The following is a 16,103-nucleotide window of genomic DNA, read 5'->3' on the forward strand; positions in this document are numbered from 1 at the left end:
CATTTCTATTAATTCATGAAATTAGGAAAACCTTTTACATTTTTTTCTATCACTGATTCCATTTGCTATATTACTTTCAGCCTSTAGCCCACAAACTTGGTGGCACAATCAACAAACCCCTTAGTGGCTGTTTCATCTCTCCTCTATTTGATTTCTCCACTCTGAGTAAATGATTAAGTTTTCATGCATTGGTTCAACCAAAATCTATGTTCACTCAACCACGTCCTTTATTGATTACTTCTACTGCAAACAGTAGGCCAAGTGTGATATACATAATTGGACAGTTGTCAGGGGATGTGGGTGTTAACGGTCCTGTTTTCCCAATTGGAAACTGGAATCACCTTGATACACAAATATTCTGCACTGTTTCATTCTCATTCCTTGGACCGAGGAGTCCTTTTCCTCAGAATATATGTTTTTAACTCTCTGAGGTCTGGTTGAATGGATTTAATGATTATTCGATATAATATGCTCTTCAAGTTGCACCTGTGCACTGCATATAGAAAACTAGAAAAACTGGAATTAATATTTGTCTAACACTTTAACCTTGTCCCTTAACTTATATAAATCATATGCTGTATTTCTGTGGGGAAACGTTTGATTTTCTCTCCTTAAGAAAAACTAAGTTTAAAAAAATGTGTTTCTAATTCTGAAATTTAGAAGTCTTTTAACAGCTGGCCAATGTTTACAATACAGTACATTCTATGTTCTCATGATATTAAAGTATTTATATTAGGAAATGTTGCTCACTCCAACTCTGCTCATTAACAGCTAAGCTTTAAAGTGACATATACTTGAACATTTAAGATGTGTGGATTTTCCACTGTTTTGGCATCATTTTTGTGGTAATCTAGCCCGCTTCAGTCACATAGGGATAATCACTGCAATATTGTAAATTTGCAGCAATGCTCTACTGTGTTTGCTCTTCTGTGGCAGGGTCCTTGCTGTTATGATTACTCTGATTCCATAACAGAGTTACCACAGCAGACTTAATCCTGCCAAATTTAAAAACATGGAACTCTAATATAGTTACAGTAAGAGCTGTAATTTAAATAAACACATCAATCATTTGCTACAGGAATATAACTTGAAGGTGTTTTAAAATAGCAAGAGAATAAATCACAGTTCTTCGCCACTTACAAACATATTTCTGTGAGTTTCTTAATTAACACTGGATATTCTGTCTTGTTTGGTGGTTTGACATTTAGCATTCTGCTCTCCTACCTTAGAGACTCGAGTTCATGGCTAATATCGAGGTCAGCTGCAGTTACACTTGGAAAAGAGTGTAAAGGAAAAACAGTGTAGGGCCTCACTCACAAGCAAATCCAAATGTGTATCCTATATCTTGCGACCATACTGCAGAGATCTTGTGTTGTTAAAATGACTGGCTTTATTAAAAAAGGGTATGTGCAAATGTTATTGTTGAAGTACATGAGGCAATTTTTAACTTGGATTCGGATGTGACCTGAGGTTGCCCCAATCTCAGTGGGGTTTGGAGGTGGCACCTGCTATCCAGAGTTTATAGGTTTGCCAGTGTGACTGCAGCAACCTTTGATTTGTCCAGCAAAGTGCGGCACTTTATCCAGGAGCAGCCTGGAGTCCTTAAGCTTCCGAGGCAGCACCACTGTGCAGCCCTTGCTGCACCACCCAGATTCTGTAGCAGGAAGTGGCACCTCTACATGATACGTGCAGCCACAGTCTGACTGAGAGCGCAGCATTCTTGCTTCTTTCCCTTCGTTTTCTCAGGAAGTAAAGTCCAGTTGTATTGAGAAAGTTATCAGTTGGTCATTAGGAAAAATGCTAAAATAAGCCAAACTCCTAAAATTCTGTAAATTCATCATCTGCCTTTTCATTTTTTGACCGTAAAATATAGCACAATATTTTGAAGAAGAGTTTTGTTTTATTTCACTCAAAGGATCCAATTCTGCCCTTGGGGATTATGGCTCAGGAATTGAACTATACAGTGGCTTCAGGCAGTGAGCTGAAGAGGGACTGCCTAGACAGCTATATTAGTAGTAGTTCACATTTCATCACAAAACAGATTAGTCATCCTGAAATAAAGCTATATGGAATAAGGTGTTAGATTCTGGGCATTTGGAGAAAATGTCTGAATATTTAATTTTATCCTTTGTCATTTGATTCAGTCAAGGAAAAGTGGCTGAAACTGTTACGCACTTGGAAGAGTTTGTAAAGGTTGCTGAGAATGCTCATTTAAGCCGAAGCCTGGTGGATGCATGCATATTACTCGGGAATCTTTGCAATGAAAGAGTGAGTACTAGCTGCAGTAATAATACCAAACAACTGGGCTTAATTCATGGTAAAAATCTGTGTTTGCATATGTGTGTCTGCTGTGACCCAGCAGAATTTGATATAGGTATCAGATTTTACAAGAGTTACTAAAGGAGAAAATACTCTGTGACTGACATTTCTAAATTAAATACATGAAATATGCCTTAAGTTTTAGGCTAAGGTGAAAATATCACACCAAATTTCATATTTAGGGTGTTTTTCTAGAATGGGTCAAGTGAAAACTCTGAATTCAGGTCATGAAATGTTCAGTGTTGTGAAGTATGTGGATCCAAATCGCAATTTGGGCCATCTGTGCACATAGAGAGTTTAACACAAATAGTTATAGCATATGTTGAAATAAATGCTTTTTTTAGAATGGATGTATACTATACTGCATACTAAATTATGGTTTTTAATTTAATTTGATTTCCTCTCTTCATTCACACARCCAAATTTATAAGTAGATGCTAATAGCTAATCAGTTACATTAAAAGTGATATTTTAAGAATTGGCCTCTTTTAGGTTGTTGTCAGAATATTGTTTCTTCATTTAGAATTTACTAGTATAGTGTAGAGGGGAAGAAATGTGGTGACTTAATCTTAGAAACTAGTATAAAATAGCTCAGTTAAATATATAAAACAATTTCTTTTAAAGAAAAAACAAAAAAGATTTCTCCTGGAAGGTCAACCACATTTACCAAACCTGACTGTACATGAACATGTTCTCACATGGATMGCTGCCTGCTTGGTGTCAGTGTTTGCATTCAGCATTATCTAAGTTAAGCCACTATGAAGGTGTTTCTATTCCACTCTATACTTCCTGCAGTGATACAATTTGCAGTAGTTCTCTCCCTCTTGTCAAGTTATGGATATTTCTATTTATATACTAATGTATCCATAAGGTCCTTTAGTAAACCAGCAGCATGACTTCTCCTGTCTTTTCCAAGGTGACTTTGACCAATTTCCTTCTGCTCTATCGATATCGCTGCTATTTCTTTTCCATTCTGTCACCACACTGTTCATCACCTTCTCTGTCTTTCCTGGGTAGTGCTAAGTTCCCACTTTCTAGTCATTACTGTTTACCCATAGGCTTCTTGCTTCCCAAAATGCCTGTTTTCATTTTGTGCACAGGTATGGTTCTAATTTCTCTCAGTTTGTTAGCTAGGTTCCTTATTTTAATATGCAACTCTGATGGAATTACTATGACAAACTCTGTTAATTCTCATTTCGCTTTTTTGGGTATGTTAGCCTGATTTGCTATGGTCGTCTCACTAATTGCACCAATTCTCTCTTTTTTTTTTCTTTTCCTCTCTCTCTACTAGGGGCACTATAATGAAGCTTTTGAATATTTCAGTCGAGCATTTGAGGCAGCAAACACTTTAAGTAGTTTGCCCTTAGTGGATGAAACCAAGACGTACTACGGCATTGCGAGGGCTCATAAAATGATGGTGGCAGTTAACAGCCATACCGAAGCAGCAGATCTCGTCAGCATGAGGTACCTGCTGGCTTGGAAGGAGAGCAGAAGTGACGTGTGCGCTGACCCTCTTACAGCCGGTGAGGCACTGGTTATGAAACACATTAGTGCTGGGTTGTCCTTAGTGGTTAAGTTGCTTTTCTTGTAGAGTTTTATTCAATTATTTGCTGGGTTTAATCGCATTGGATTAGCCTTGTAGTGAATGCAGGTTACATTTACTTCTTTTTATGCTTATTTTAAAGACTGAATTAAATAGATTTAAATGCAGTACAGCAAGGAGCAAAAGACTGGAGTGGTCTTCACTTGATTGGTGAGTATTTCAGTGCTGTTTTTCAAAACATCACAGTCAGAGGCAAAAAGTGATATATTGGTTTAGTCTAATAATCAGGATTTTAACCTCCTCCCCCCACAAAACATATCTTCATTTGCAGTTGTTTATTCAAGCATAATCTGAAGTATGCTTTCTGTAACAAATTGCTTTCAGTTCTGTTTAAAACAGTAGACGGAGTTCGGAACTCAGAAAAACATTCTGTTTTGTGTTTTGACATCCATATTCCTGACAGATATAATATGATCAGAAGAATTTTTTATACATATATATWTTTTTTTTATTTATATATATTTATATTACAGATATATATATATATATGYATATATAGTAACTTCCTCACTGTGGTTTCCTGTCTTAATTGCAGTGGATGTTTTCTTTCACTGGTAATTTTTTTCCACCCCATTGTAATATATCTTAAAATAAGGCAATCAGAACTGCAAATTTTCCACCCAAAGAGCTGGCAGTCGGGAGGGTTGACAAGTGAAGTAGCCCTKCATTTAGAGTGTTGGTGATGGTAACAGGATAGCTCTTTCTCAGTGCTAGTGCCTTTTGCCTACAGTGAGTTTCTAGAGCTAAATGTGGAGTTTGTTACCTTAATAAGAGATGTTCAAAATGCTGTGATAGTCTCTCCCTTCCTCCCATCCTTTGAGTGTATCTGCCCACTGAGCTTAACTGAGTTTTCTAGAAAATGCTTCCGTGCTTGAAGATCATATTTTGATTTTTGTTTTTTTTGATGAATCACTTTTGAAGGTTAGCCAGTCTCCTTCATGACAGATAAAGCAGTCATGATGCTGAGGGCCACTGTTAAGCAGATGGTTGTATTGCCAGTTTCCTCTCTCTGTTCTGTGACAAAATTGTAGGATCCTCTTTCATCTCAGTCCCAGGTAGTTGATAGTAAGTTGATAGACTTGCATTGCAGGATGTCTGAGATACCAAGGGCTGCAACRGAGAGGCTCAAGGAAGAATCCTCTTTCAATCAGTTCTGTAGCCCTTCATGTGAGGGTCATTCACAGTGTCTGCAATAAGTAGGAGGCCAATGCAATGGCAACACAAAAAAAAATGAGAGCCCTGAAAAGACAGTTAGGGTGACCTTCAACATGCAGGAGAGGAGGGTTTTTCCATTCGACTTCCATGCATTCCACTCTCCAGACATTATAATACTCAGATTTTCTGAAATGATAGGTGTTGCTTTCAGCTTAAGTTTCACACTCCCTTTTAGCAGGGCTTCAGGGATTAAAAGGCTATGATTAGAAAAGCCTGTTGTTCCCTGGCATGCATGGTGCCAGAAATAAGTTTGGGCTGCTTGGACTCTCTTCCTTAAACATCTCTGCCTCATTTACCTTCTGTTACTTTCCGTATTAGTTGTCACTTTAGCTCCCRTTAACTCCAGGAACCCTGTGGCTGCTGCATATTTAGCAGCTCTTCCAGTTCAGCATCATTTTTCGCATTAGTGCTCTAAGCTTACTCTCATGATACCCAGATTACATCCCAGAAAGCCCAGTATCACGCTGTCAKCACTGGCTGTAACATTCTTTGTGTTTTGTGTGCCAAGTCCGTAGTTAGCACTGGCACTACATTTTTAATCTCTGTGTATGGCAAAGCATAGCCTGGCAGCAGTTCAATATTAAGATTCCCTGGCTTTCATTCTCAGGTGAAGCCTTTATCCTGCCTTCTAGCAGAATGTCCGTGTGTCCTGTGATGAACTCATCACTCTGCAAATTCCTGCTGTGATAATAGAATGGTACTTCCAGCTCTTTCCAACAGCTCAACATTGATAATCGGCTCGATTTTTCTCAGCCTTTTTGAGGGTAAAACAGCTAAAGACAAGATTCAATGATGGTTCTTAATCTGCAGGGAAATCTAATGAAAGGAAAAGGGAAGGTACTAAGTTCTTATTTCTAACTGTCCTAACTGGGTAATTTTTCCATGACTTAAAAAGAAAAAAGAGAAAAAGAAAGAAAGAAAAAAGTAGTTTCTGCCTTCTTAAGCAAAAGAGATAACTTGATCAGTTGAAAAACCATGACATTTAAATTCAGGCACTACGAGGTATCTTCTGTCTTTCAACCAAGGCTTATTTTCTAAATCAATCATTTCAATAACCAGACAGGAAGAACCATTAATTACTCAAAATTTATTAATAAAATGGATGTATTGACTACATATGTCATAGACAAAAGGGATAGGTTTATCAGAAAACAGTATTTGTAAATGCAATGGAGAATGTGTTTCTCTCCTTTGTATTTGGCTTGATTTCACTTTTAAGAGTAATTTATGCCTTTGTAAGATGTCAGTGCAAATACAAATAATGTTTTGGGTTGTTTTGGTCGAAATTGTATTTTAAAAAATTGGGAGAGGGGAGGATGACACACAAAATAAGCTTGTGAATCCATGTTAAAGACTAAAAAGGAACCAACTGCATTACTATMATCATCGCCTAATGATAAAATATATATCACCAGTTTTTGAAATAATAGTCTCCTTCATGAAAGGCTAGTAGTAATTAAAGGTGCCGAAATAAGGGGAAAAAATGGATCAAGCACTATTGATGACATGAAATGCTGCCGAGTAACTGCGTTCTGTGCAAGTGTGGCATATTTTGGACTATATAACTGTGTCTGGCAAGCCTGGAATCACCACAGATTCACACCGAGTGGTTAAGGTTGGAAAGACCTTCTAGAGAGGTCTAGACAATTTTAAGAAAAGAGCTAATATGAACGTGTATTGTTTTCTGAACGTTTACCGAAATGATTCAATTGTTTTCTTGAGAAACCCTATACACTTTTGACCAGACAGTAGAATTTGTATTTGTTTCCTCTTTTTTTTTTTTTTTTTGAGTATTAAACTTTGCAAAATTAACATTTTATTGTGGGGTGGGGTTTTTGTGTGGCTTTAAATAAGAGCTACAAGCACAGCATAAGTGATTTTCTTAATTTAGCATCAATTTCAAAGTCTTACATATTATCTTGTACCATTGACTCTTTCATTTTCCAGGATGATCAGGGCTATTTCTAGCATTCCACGCCTGAGCAAGCTTCAATGTGTTTTAAAACATGTGAACAAGCTGAAACTATAGCTTGGAAAATACAATCCAATGAGCTTTAGGTCTTACTCCCAAATGGCTATTCCCTCAACATTCTTTCTTCAGCTCCCTTTTATAGATATATGGAAAGGTGCGTTCCATAGTGAAAATGTGTCCTTTTTGTTATGTAAAAATTCAGATTGTCCTATTACCAATTTACACTTTTAAAAGATTTTTAAGATGTTTTATAGTCATTTTTCTGTACRAGATTTGCTTAAACAAAATTGCCAGTGTGGTGTAGAATAAAGATCTCTCCAGGTGCATTTGAGGTCAAATCGATACGTGACTGTCATTCACAAGTAAAAGGATTATCCCTAAAGAATGTTAATTAGAAGTGAGACAAAGATTACAGAGACAAATTCTAAAAATGCTTCTGTACTGTAAGTTAGTACAGCCCTGTAATTTATGTATCGTTTTGGTAAGTTCAGCTAGTGCACTTGACAAGTACGCCGAGGGACCTGGTGAAGATTGGTTTTGATTGGAGGTGGCAGGAAGGAGGAGAAGGGAGTTTTTAAGTACATCAGCAGTTGTACATTCATCAGGGTAGCATGTTTTTGATTTGAGAACATGTAAAAGATGCACTGGTGAAAATCAACATTGTAGTTTTTGTAGCTTACCCAGGTGTGCATTCTTAAAATGCATGTCCTATCTGGTACCAGTGGACAGGTAGAGGCTTGTGTTAGCAGGTGTCTRCTTCATAATATATTAATGAGCTTCAACTAACTTGTAGAGTATCATTAAAGGTAATGAAGTGTTTATGCTGTGAGTGACAAAGTACTGACTTTGAGCAGACCAAAGTATGGTTTCTTTCCCACCGCTGTGAGGAAGATGGATTCAGAGCTTCCCTTGGCAGTGCTGGGAAGAGGCGGGACTGCGCGCGGCCGGGACCTGCTGGGCCCTCTCTGCCCTCTCCCTGCGCCCGCTGTCCTGGCGCGGCAGCTCCCCATGCCCCAAGGCCAGCCCGTGTGCTCACGGCTCCGGGCCAACAGAGAGTTGCAGAAGTGGAAAGATCATTTAAGCTTTCAAAATAGTAAGTGTGACCAAAAATAATGAGAAGTAGAAAGGATTTTAATGGTATTTTTTCTAGGCTGTACCTTCGATATTAATGCAAACTGCCTAAAGTAAATGTTAAGATAATGTGATGGGCTGATACAGTAGAAAGAAGTATATGGGCAAATTCCACTAGGCAGCAAATAGACRTTAAAAGGTTGTTTCTTCCATTCACTGCTGCAATATACAGAATGCTAATTATAGATGGAAATATATATTAAAGTGCTATTCCCGGATATTTTTAGAAAGTGGTGGTGATTATAGGTGGGACTTCAGAAAGGATTACATGTGGGAAAAAACATTGAGGATGATGAAAAAGTTACTTAGCATATTGTGGCCAAGGATTAGAAGCACCAGTTTCTCAGGAAAGCCTCTGGGACATTTTGCCATGAGCACAGTGGCTCGGTAGCTTGGTCTGTTTTATGCTGATTGCTGAAGTTATCTGAGTTTATCTGAAGTTATCATTAAATAACCAGAAATTGGCACCCATAATCAGATATAGGTCAGGTCTGTGGTTCTAGCTTGGCAGTACCACATTTCAGAAGAGGGCTCAAATTCTATTATTACTASTATTTTTAAGCATGGAATAATGTGTTAGAAATGTCTTCTTACTTTTTGTTAACAGTTGGCAGTCATTTATGTCTAAGTAGTATTATAATTCTACTGTCATCCAATGTGATTGCCAGGGTTCTTGTCATCCACAGCTAGTGGAAAATACCTTATCCACAGCTAGTGGAAAATAATCTTACCAGAGGAAGATTTAGATCTCTCATCTGAATTTTTCTGGCATCATATATTTTTCTGTAGAAACTTCTAATCTTACCATGCTGTAGTGATGTTATGTGCTAAATATCAGTTGCATCCAGCTGTGCTTTCTCAGGCAAGCTTTCTAGTTCAGCAGAAAATATTGCCTAAATAAGTTAAATTATTCATTCTTGTGGGAGAAAAAAAAAAGTGTGGAATTGGTGTTCAAAGTACAATGTACTGTTAGAGCCTTTAGGACAGCTTTATGCACTGAGATAGTGTAGCCTGGTGCGCTGCAAGGTCAGCTTTTCTACGTGGGGGGAAAAGAAGGAGCTCCTTACCAAACTAAAAGGGTCAAAAATTCTTGGGGCAGAACCTCGGTCCAGCTCTGATCCTGTAGGCTGCTTAAAAAAGGCAAAAGATATGGCAGTTCCTTCCCAACCCSACTAGATCACATCTGGAGAAATGCTCTGATTTGAAGGCACCTTGAAGTCTTAGATGTATTTCACATGCCTGCAGTCCATAGCAGAAGTGCGTTGAAGAAGAGAGGAGTCACAAAGCAGAGCAGCTGGTGGCTTCCGTGCTTGGGCAATTCCCCGCTGCTTGTAGGCCGCAAAGGAAGCACAACCCATTGGCTCATACTTTGAAGAGGCTCTAGGGCTTCTCCACAGGCACCCATTGTGGGCCCCTTTCCTTCGCCACACACATGAGCAGAGATGTCCCTGGTGGTTTTAGGCTCTTATTCTCAAGATAGAAAATCAATCCTCAGAAAGCACAAAAGATCTTTTGGGTTTGTTTAATATTGAGAAGGTTGCTTTCATTTAGACTTCACAAAAAAAAACCCTTTATTGGCACTGTTTGCAAACATGCTACCTGAGAGAGATTGACCTCAGACCAGCAAGACTACAGATCKCTGCTGCAAACCCTTCCTTAACCAGAAGGTCCTTGACAAACTGTGCATGGGGAAGATCAAAGCCAAGACAAAAAAAAAACCTGTATTCAGCACATGCTTCCTGTAACAGAGCTAGGTCATCCCAGGAGTCACAGTGAGTGCACCAAACACCTTCCTCCTCCCCATTCTCCCCAATTTTTTTTTTTCACTGCATTTTAGGAGTTCTCTTTCTGTTCTTTCTGTTAAGACTCTGTGGTCTGAAGATAGTAAAGACTCGAATGATTTATCTTCAGAATGAGCAATTTAATAAAGTGAAATATCATACTTACACAATTAATATAYCTGTGAAACAACGTGTCCCTTTTCCCATAAAGCTGCCTCTCTTTTCTGAGACCATTGAGCCTATGTTGATGTATTTCTCATTTCCTGAAATGGTTGTTTTCTTATTGTCTCCTTTCCTTGTGTGTACTGTACCCTCTAATATAGAAGTGAAGAATGGGGATGAGAGCAAGAGAAAAGTAAAGTTTTTCCCTCCCTCTTTAGGTAAGTTGCTTAACAGAAAATTGACAAGTATCAAAATAGCCTTTAAAGAAACCTTAATCACCTGTGGAACGTATTGACTAAGTTCAAGTATACAACTGGTGATAAATTAACTTAAAGATCCAAATGCAAGCTTGAACAGATGATCGTGCCCCCAGGCTCATCCACTTGTTTCTACTTAGTTAAGCATTCAATATTWTCAGTAATAGAGAATATTTCCATTTAAGGGCTTATATATATGAGTCTTGCCACAGAGTGAAGTAATTATACAGTGTTTTGTGTAATATGCAATTTTGAACATGGAGCTATTGCTCTGTAATACTGATTCTATTACATATCAAGTAGAGTACATGCTCAAAAGAACCTGATTCAGAATGGTTTCTGGAAGACTTCTTTTTTTTTTTTTTTTTTTCTGTGGTAGCTACAGCACTTTGAAATCCATTTTCATAAGAATTCCAGCATTTATTTGAAATTTTCAAGTATAGTTGGTATGTATGTTAGTCAAACACCATGTAGCCAATGTCACCTCCTGTGTGGAGCTCATCTCCTGCAGCTCCTTTCAAAGTGAAACCTGTAAGTTATCAGCACCTCTTGCAGCTAAACCTTGTGTTTGTTTCTTAAATTAAACAGTAACTTTGAAAGCTGATATTCAAACTAGGTTGTTCATCTTGAAATTATATTTCATATTGGCTGTTACTTGCAAATTGTTTGAACACAATGTGTTCTGCTTAGACATTGAGCTGTCTGGTGGCATCTCTAAGTCAAGTCTGGGCATCTGTGTGGTAGCACTGAGCACTCAAGTCACTGTAGGTATAAAATAGAACCTGAAAAAGGGAGGACTGGTTTGCCATAAAGCAATCTTACTGAACTTATGCTGTGCATCCCTGGAGTTTAAGGAACAGGAACTCCAGACCTTGCCYCAGTAGTTGCAATGGAAATCAGCACATTATATTCCATACGAACCTATAGGGGAGGCGRATGCATGCTGCACAGCACTGGGCTGCCATCAGTTTCTTATGCTGGTGCCCATTTGCGGCCTTCTGTTTTCCTGCCACCTTCCTTCCCTCAGCAGAAAATGCCACTTCAGGCTGGTGAGTAGCCCAGTCCTTTGACTTGGGAGCATTCCCGTTTGCTGAGCAGCAACTTAAGTGTGTCATTCTCCAGAGTGAGCGTGGCCTCACTGGTACCCTTAGCAGTCCCCCCATAGCTCAGTGTYGAGGCAGAAAGGGAAGAAAATCCTATTTTATATGTTGATAAATTTGTATATGTGCAGTTACATGTTGCAGTCATAAAATTAAGATGAAAGATAGATCAACTGAAATGTTAGAGGATACTTTTTTTGTTCTTGTTATCTTCTATGTAGCTTGAAATGGTCCACTTTTTATTTTATTTTTTTAAATGGGAGAATTGCCATATTAAAATTGTTTACAGTTAATCTATTGCACTTGTAGTCATCACCAGAAAAAGATTGTTCTGGCTATTAACTTTGAAATTTGATYTATGTAAATTAATTGGTTTTGATTCAAAGCTAAAAATATTTCTTTCTCTCACATACTTTTATGTGCTTAYAATGGCTGTACTGCGATTATGTTTGCTGTTTAGCAGATGTGTATGTATGTGTACAGATAGACAAGCATATGTGCATCTATATATGCACATAGAGACTGCATAGCAAAGAGAAGGAGATGTTGCAAATACTTCAAAATTTTGTGCCAAATACTGCTTTTTGTTGTGTGATGTTGATTTAGAGGGGAGTTGCAGAGGTGTAAACAAGAGCAGAATTTGTCCCTTTATCTGAGGTGCATCATCAAAACTTTGAGGTAAGCGGGTTTTCACTAATTGGGGAAGTTACTAGGTATGAGTTTCATGCTGGAGGACATAACCTAGATTCAGATGGAAGGAGGTTCAGATTAAAGGAATTATAATAAATAGATTTTATTATATTATATTTTACATTTATAAGAGTTTTCTCGAGCATTTGTGTTGAGAAACACTGGAAAATGTATTACTTGCTGATCATAATACTAGTGTGTTTAAGGAGTGATGAAGAAAATCTAAAATAAGGAGGATGCACATGGAGTTCTAATAGGGCCATAGGAAAATACGGGGTTAACGTGGACTATATTTTAAGCAGTGTTCAGTTGACTTGCTGTGTGGGGAGAGACTGAGCAGTCCTGGCTAATGACTTGTAGGTACTGAATCCTCAGGTCTCTCAGGTGGTTTCACTCGACCAGTTTCAGCAGAATGATGAAAAGGTTGAGATAAAATAAACTGACAGTTGCTACTCATTGCAGGCAGCAAGCTGTACCCTGGCAGATGAGACCCTGGGAGCCCTCTTTTTTAAACAAAGGCTTTCACTGCAATGAGCAATGAACTCCACACAAAAAGGGAAAAAGAGAGAGAGATTGGCAGCTGGTGACCGACGGGAGGAGGGGAAGGAGGGAAACTGAGAAACACAGCAATTGTTGGCTAATTAGAAGCCATTCCCACCTACTTAATACCAACCCATTAAGCAGAAAACACTTTTCATCTCACCCTCGCTGCTACACATGACATTATACTCCAATCAATACCCTCCCACTGGCTGCCCCAGTGCCCACAAATGAATACATTGCAGTTCAAGAATGCAGTAATTGAGTTGGGGCAGTGAAACTGCAGCTCTCACAGTCAAGATCGTCCTCTGAAGATACTAATGTAGTGTTTGTGATGCTTGGATAAAGAAATCAAATCCCTGTATTGGCAGCTGTCAACAATTGGCAAATGGAAGAAGTGAACAACATATGCTTTTTAACCTTTGATTGGAGAGAGTAAGTGTTATTTTCAGATTATTTTTCCCATTGAAGTAAAATAAGTAAAAGATCTGGACTTTTGGTCCCAAGTGTTTTGACTTTTCTGGACCCTTTTCAACTCTGGTGCTTTTTTCTACCTGCAGAACACAACCTGCCCATCATTTGTGTGCGTGCAGCAATATATYTCTGGGTGCACATGGCTTCATTCTTTTCTAGAAGGTTTTGAGGTAGCTCAAACCTTTTAGCTTAGGCCCAGTAACAACATATGTTGATTTTCTTTTTTGTAGTTTTGTAGGCTATGTATATTCAGGCATTTTAAGTCCTACTATGATTTCTAGAGATGATATTTTAAAATAYAAAGTTGACTGACTCAACAGGTTCACAGTAATACACTGTGTGGCAGATTCAGGATCTTATGTTTACGTCCTACAGTTAGATTCTTACAGCCTTTATTTTCAAGTTAAATCCCTTGTTCCCTGAGCCATCTGGAGTTGGTAATACTATGCACAGACTGCAGTATAAGGTAACAAGAGGCACAGACAGCAGTATAATTCCTTCTCCATGTCAGTTTACTTACCAGAGAATCAAAGCAGCACTGTTGCTCTCCCCGCTTGGTTAGAGTCAAGAAGACATCAGTATAGCTTGAAGGAAGTGCAGCACAGTCAGTGTAATGCAAGGCATCTCTTCATCCCTTTCAGTTCCTAAGCAAAAAGGCAGAATAAATATTATGGGGAAAAACATAYTCCTTATCGTGTCCATCTGAAACCATCTTCTTGAGGCAGGTAAATTGTTTACTGTCATATCAGATTCTGTGTTTCTGCAGAAAGAGATTGTGACCTCGTGCGTGATTCATTGACATAGGAATATTGTGGCATTTGCAGTAAGTGGTTTCTTCAGATTCTTTTTGCCAAAGTACTTCTTCCATACCCAGCTGTACAACGTGCTGTTGCCTAGCTGATGCCTTAAGCACCTGAGTTAGGCTGAACTGTTGGACAAATGTGATGACTGTTACTAGAGGCTCTTGCTAGCTGATTCCGTATCTATAYGAGAGCAAGACAGGTAAGCCTAGCACAGAGTAAGACATAGGGCCAAGGGAAGCCAACATTTGGCATCTTTTGAGGCGCTATGTCAGGTGAGGAGACCGTGATGCCTTGTTGTCTTTTTCCAGTTATATTTTCTTTTAAATTCATTAGTATAATTATCATTAATTTTAATGTATTTCAGTTATTGTTTTGGTCATATRTTGTAAAGCAGTTCTTGACCTCTTCTTTTTGTATTATCCGGATTCTTCTGATTACATGTTAATGATAATATGAGCAAAAGATTTCTCCTCAGTGCAGACYGTAAATAGGGAAGAATCATCTTCTGATAGAGAAAGATGCATTCCTCACCACTCATGAGGAGGAAAAAAAAATTAAAAAGAAAAAAGAAATTGAAAACAATGAGGCAATAGGACAGARTTTTAAGTAACCTTGAGATCATTGGATACGGCAATCAAAGATACATTCACTTTCCACATAGATACAGTCTAGTTTTTGTTTTTTCCATAATCTGGTTCTGAAGCATTTGTTTCTGAGGACTCTGGGACTTTGCCTCATTTAAACACAGAGGTTTGTAAGTTCAGTCTGACTTCTTGCCAGTTAGAAGGATCAGAGGCAGGCTAGGGAGAATGTGAAGAGCGGTTGGCAGTCTCTCCACTTCTCAGTGCCAAAACCTGTGGGGTTAATTTGAAGATACCCAAATCACCTGGCAGCAGCATCTCTAGCCTTTTCCAGAACTGTGCAATTTAATGAGTTAGGGAAAAAAAAAAAAGATCATAGAAAAATAGTAATAGAAAGGATTTAAGAAGTTAAGTTGCTCCTCAAGGCAGGAACAACTACATTCTGCTCTTTATGTCATTTCTAACAGAAGATTTTCTCACCTTTTCTTAAAGATACCCAATGATGGTAGATCTTCCAGAGCATCTTTATAGATGTTATGCGTGTTCTAGAGGGGAAAATGATGCAGCGTTTTTTTTTTTTTTTTTAATATATATATATATATATATATAAACTGATTTGTTTTTGTCTAATTATCACTCACAACCAGTGCAATCAGTAACCATTACTTCTGTCTTTGCAGTAACTTTGAGGAAAAGATTTATCTGAGATGCAGTAGAACTGAGTATAGAGGATTCTGTGATGCTTTCTGAAAAGAACAATTATAAGCGTTACCTAGATGTTGGATTAAATATGATGGAATGTAGTTTCTTATCATCATGACTGATGGAAAGAGGYAGAAAGAAAATACAATATAAAGAAAATACAAGCTTCCTTTTTTTTTAATGTGTTTTCCAATTTTCTTCCTGACCAATCTGTGTGAGATGAGTTCAGTAATGAGTAGATAGGTGTCCATCACAAAAGAGGAAGGAGGAGAAGGGCTTCTCCAGTAAGAAAAATCAGCCCGTACAGAAGGAAAGGTCACTGTTTATTCTTAAATGGCTTCTCTAAGTGCCAGGAAAAGTCTCTTACTCAAAGTCTCTTGCATAATTCAAAAGTCTTCCCTTTACATAAGCTTCTACAGCAAGAAAACAGCTACATTTCTGAATTCATCTTATTGAGGTAATCCACTCGTATTTCATCTTCTACTAGAGGTGCAACTGAACTAAAAGGAAGTGKTTTAGATGCTCATTTATGATTGAGGATGCTTTGTCTGGTAACCCAGATCTAAAGAGGTCTGAACAGTCTTTTCATCCAGCCCAGATTGTATGTTTTAGTACTTCTGGAGCCAAATCCTGCTTTTGCACAGGCTCAGAATTCAGTAATAAAGATCCCTATCCTCAATTAAATAAAATTACAGTACTACTGTGTGCCTTCACAACTTGTTTTTTATGGACAGTTTTATAGAAATCAAAATTTATATACAAGCCAAACGAAC

At 38.1% G+C, this 16,103-nt stretch overlaps 1 protein-coding gene across 1 annotated transcript in view; it reads left to right on the plus strand.

Annotated features, from left to right (window-relative positions):
* The window catches only part of TTC29 (tetratricopeptide repeat domain 29), a 111,494-nt gene that overhangs the window by 62,106 nt on the left and 33,285 nt on the right, over positions 1-16,103 (plus strand). The window contains exons 9-10 of the mRNA XM_026042654.1: positions 2,145-2,268; positions 3,611-3,842. Of these exons, the coding sequence (XP_025898439.1) occupies positions 2,145-2,268; positions 3,611-3,842 (356 nt within the window). The remainder of the gene's footprint in view (positions 1-2,144; positions 2,269-3,610; positions 3,843-16,103) is intronic.

This window comes from Nothoprocta perdicaria, unplaced genomic scaffold, assembly GCF_003342845.1.
Source record: "Nothoprocta perdicaria isolate Ctin4 unplaced genomic scaffold, notPer1 scaffold_31, whole genome shotgun sequence".
Lineage (NCBI taxonomy): Eukaryota > Metazoa > Chordata > Aves > Tinamiformes > Tinamidae > Nothoprocta > Nothoprocta perdicaria.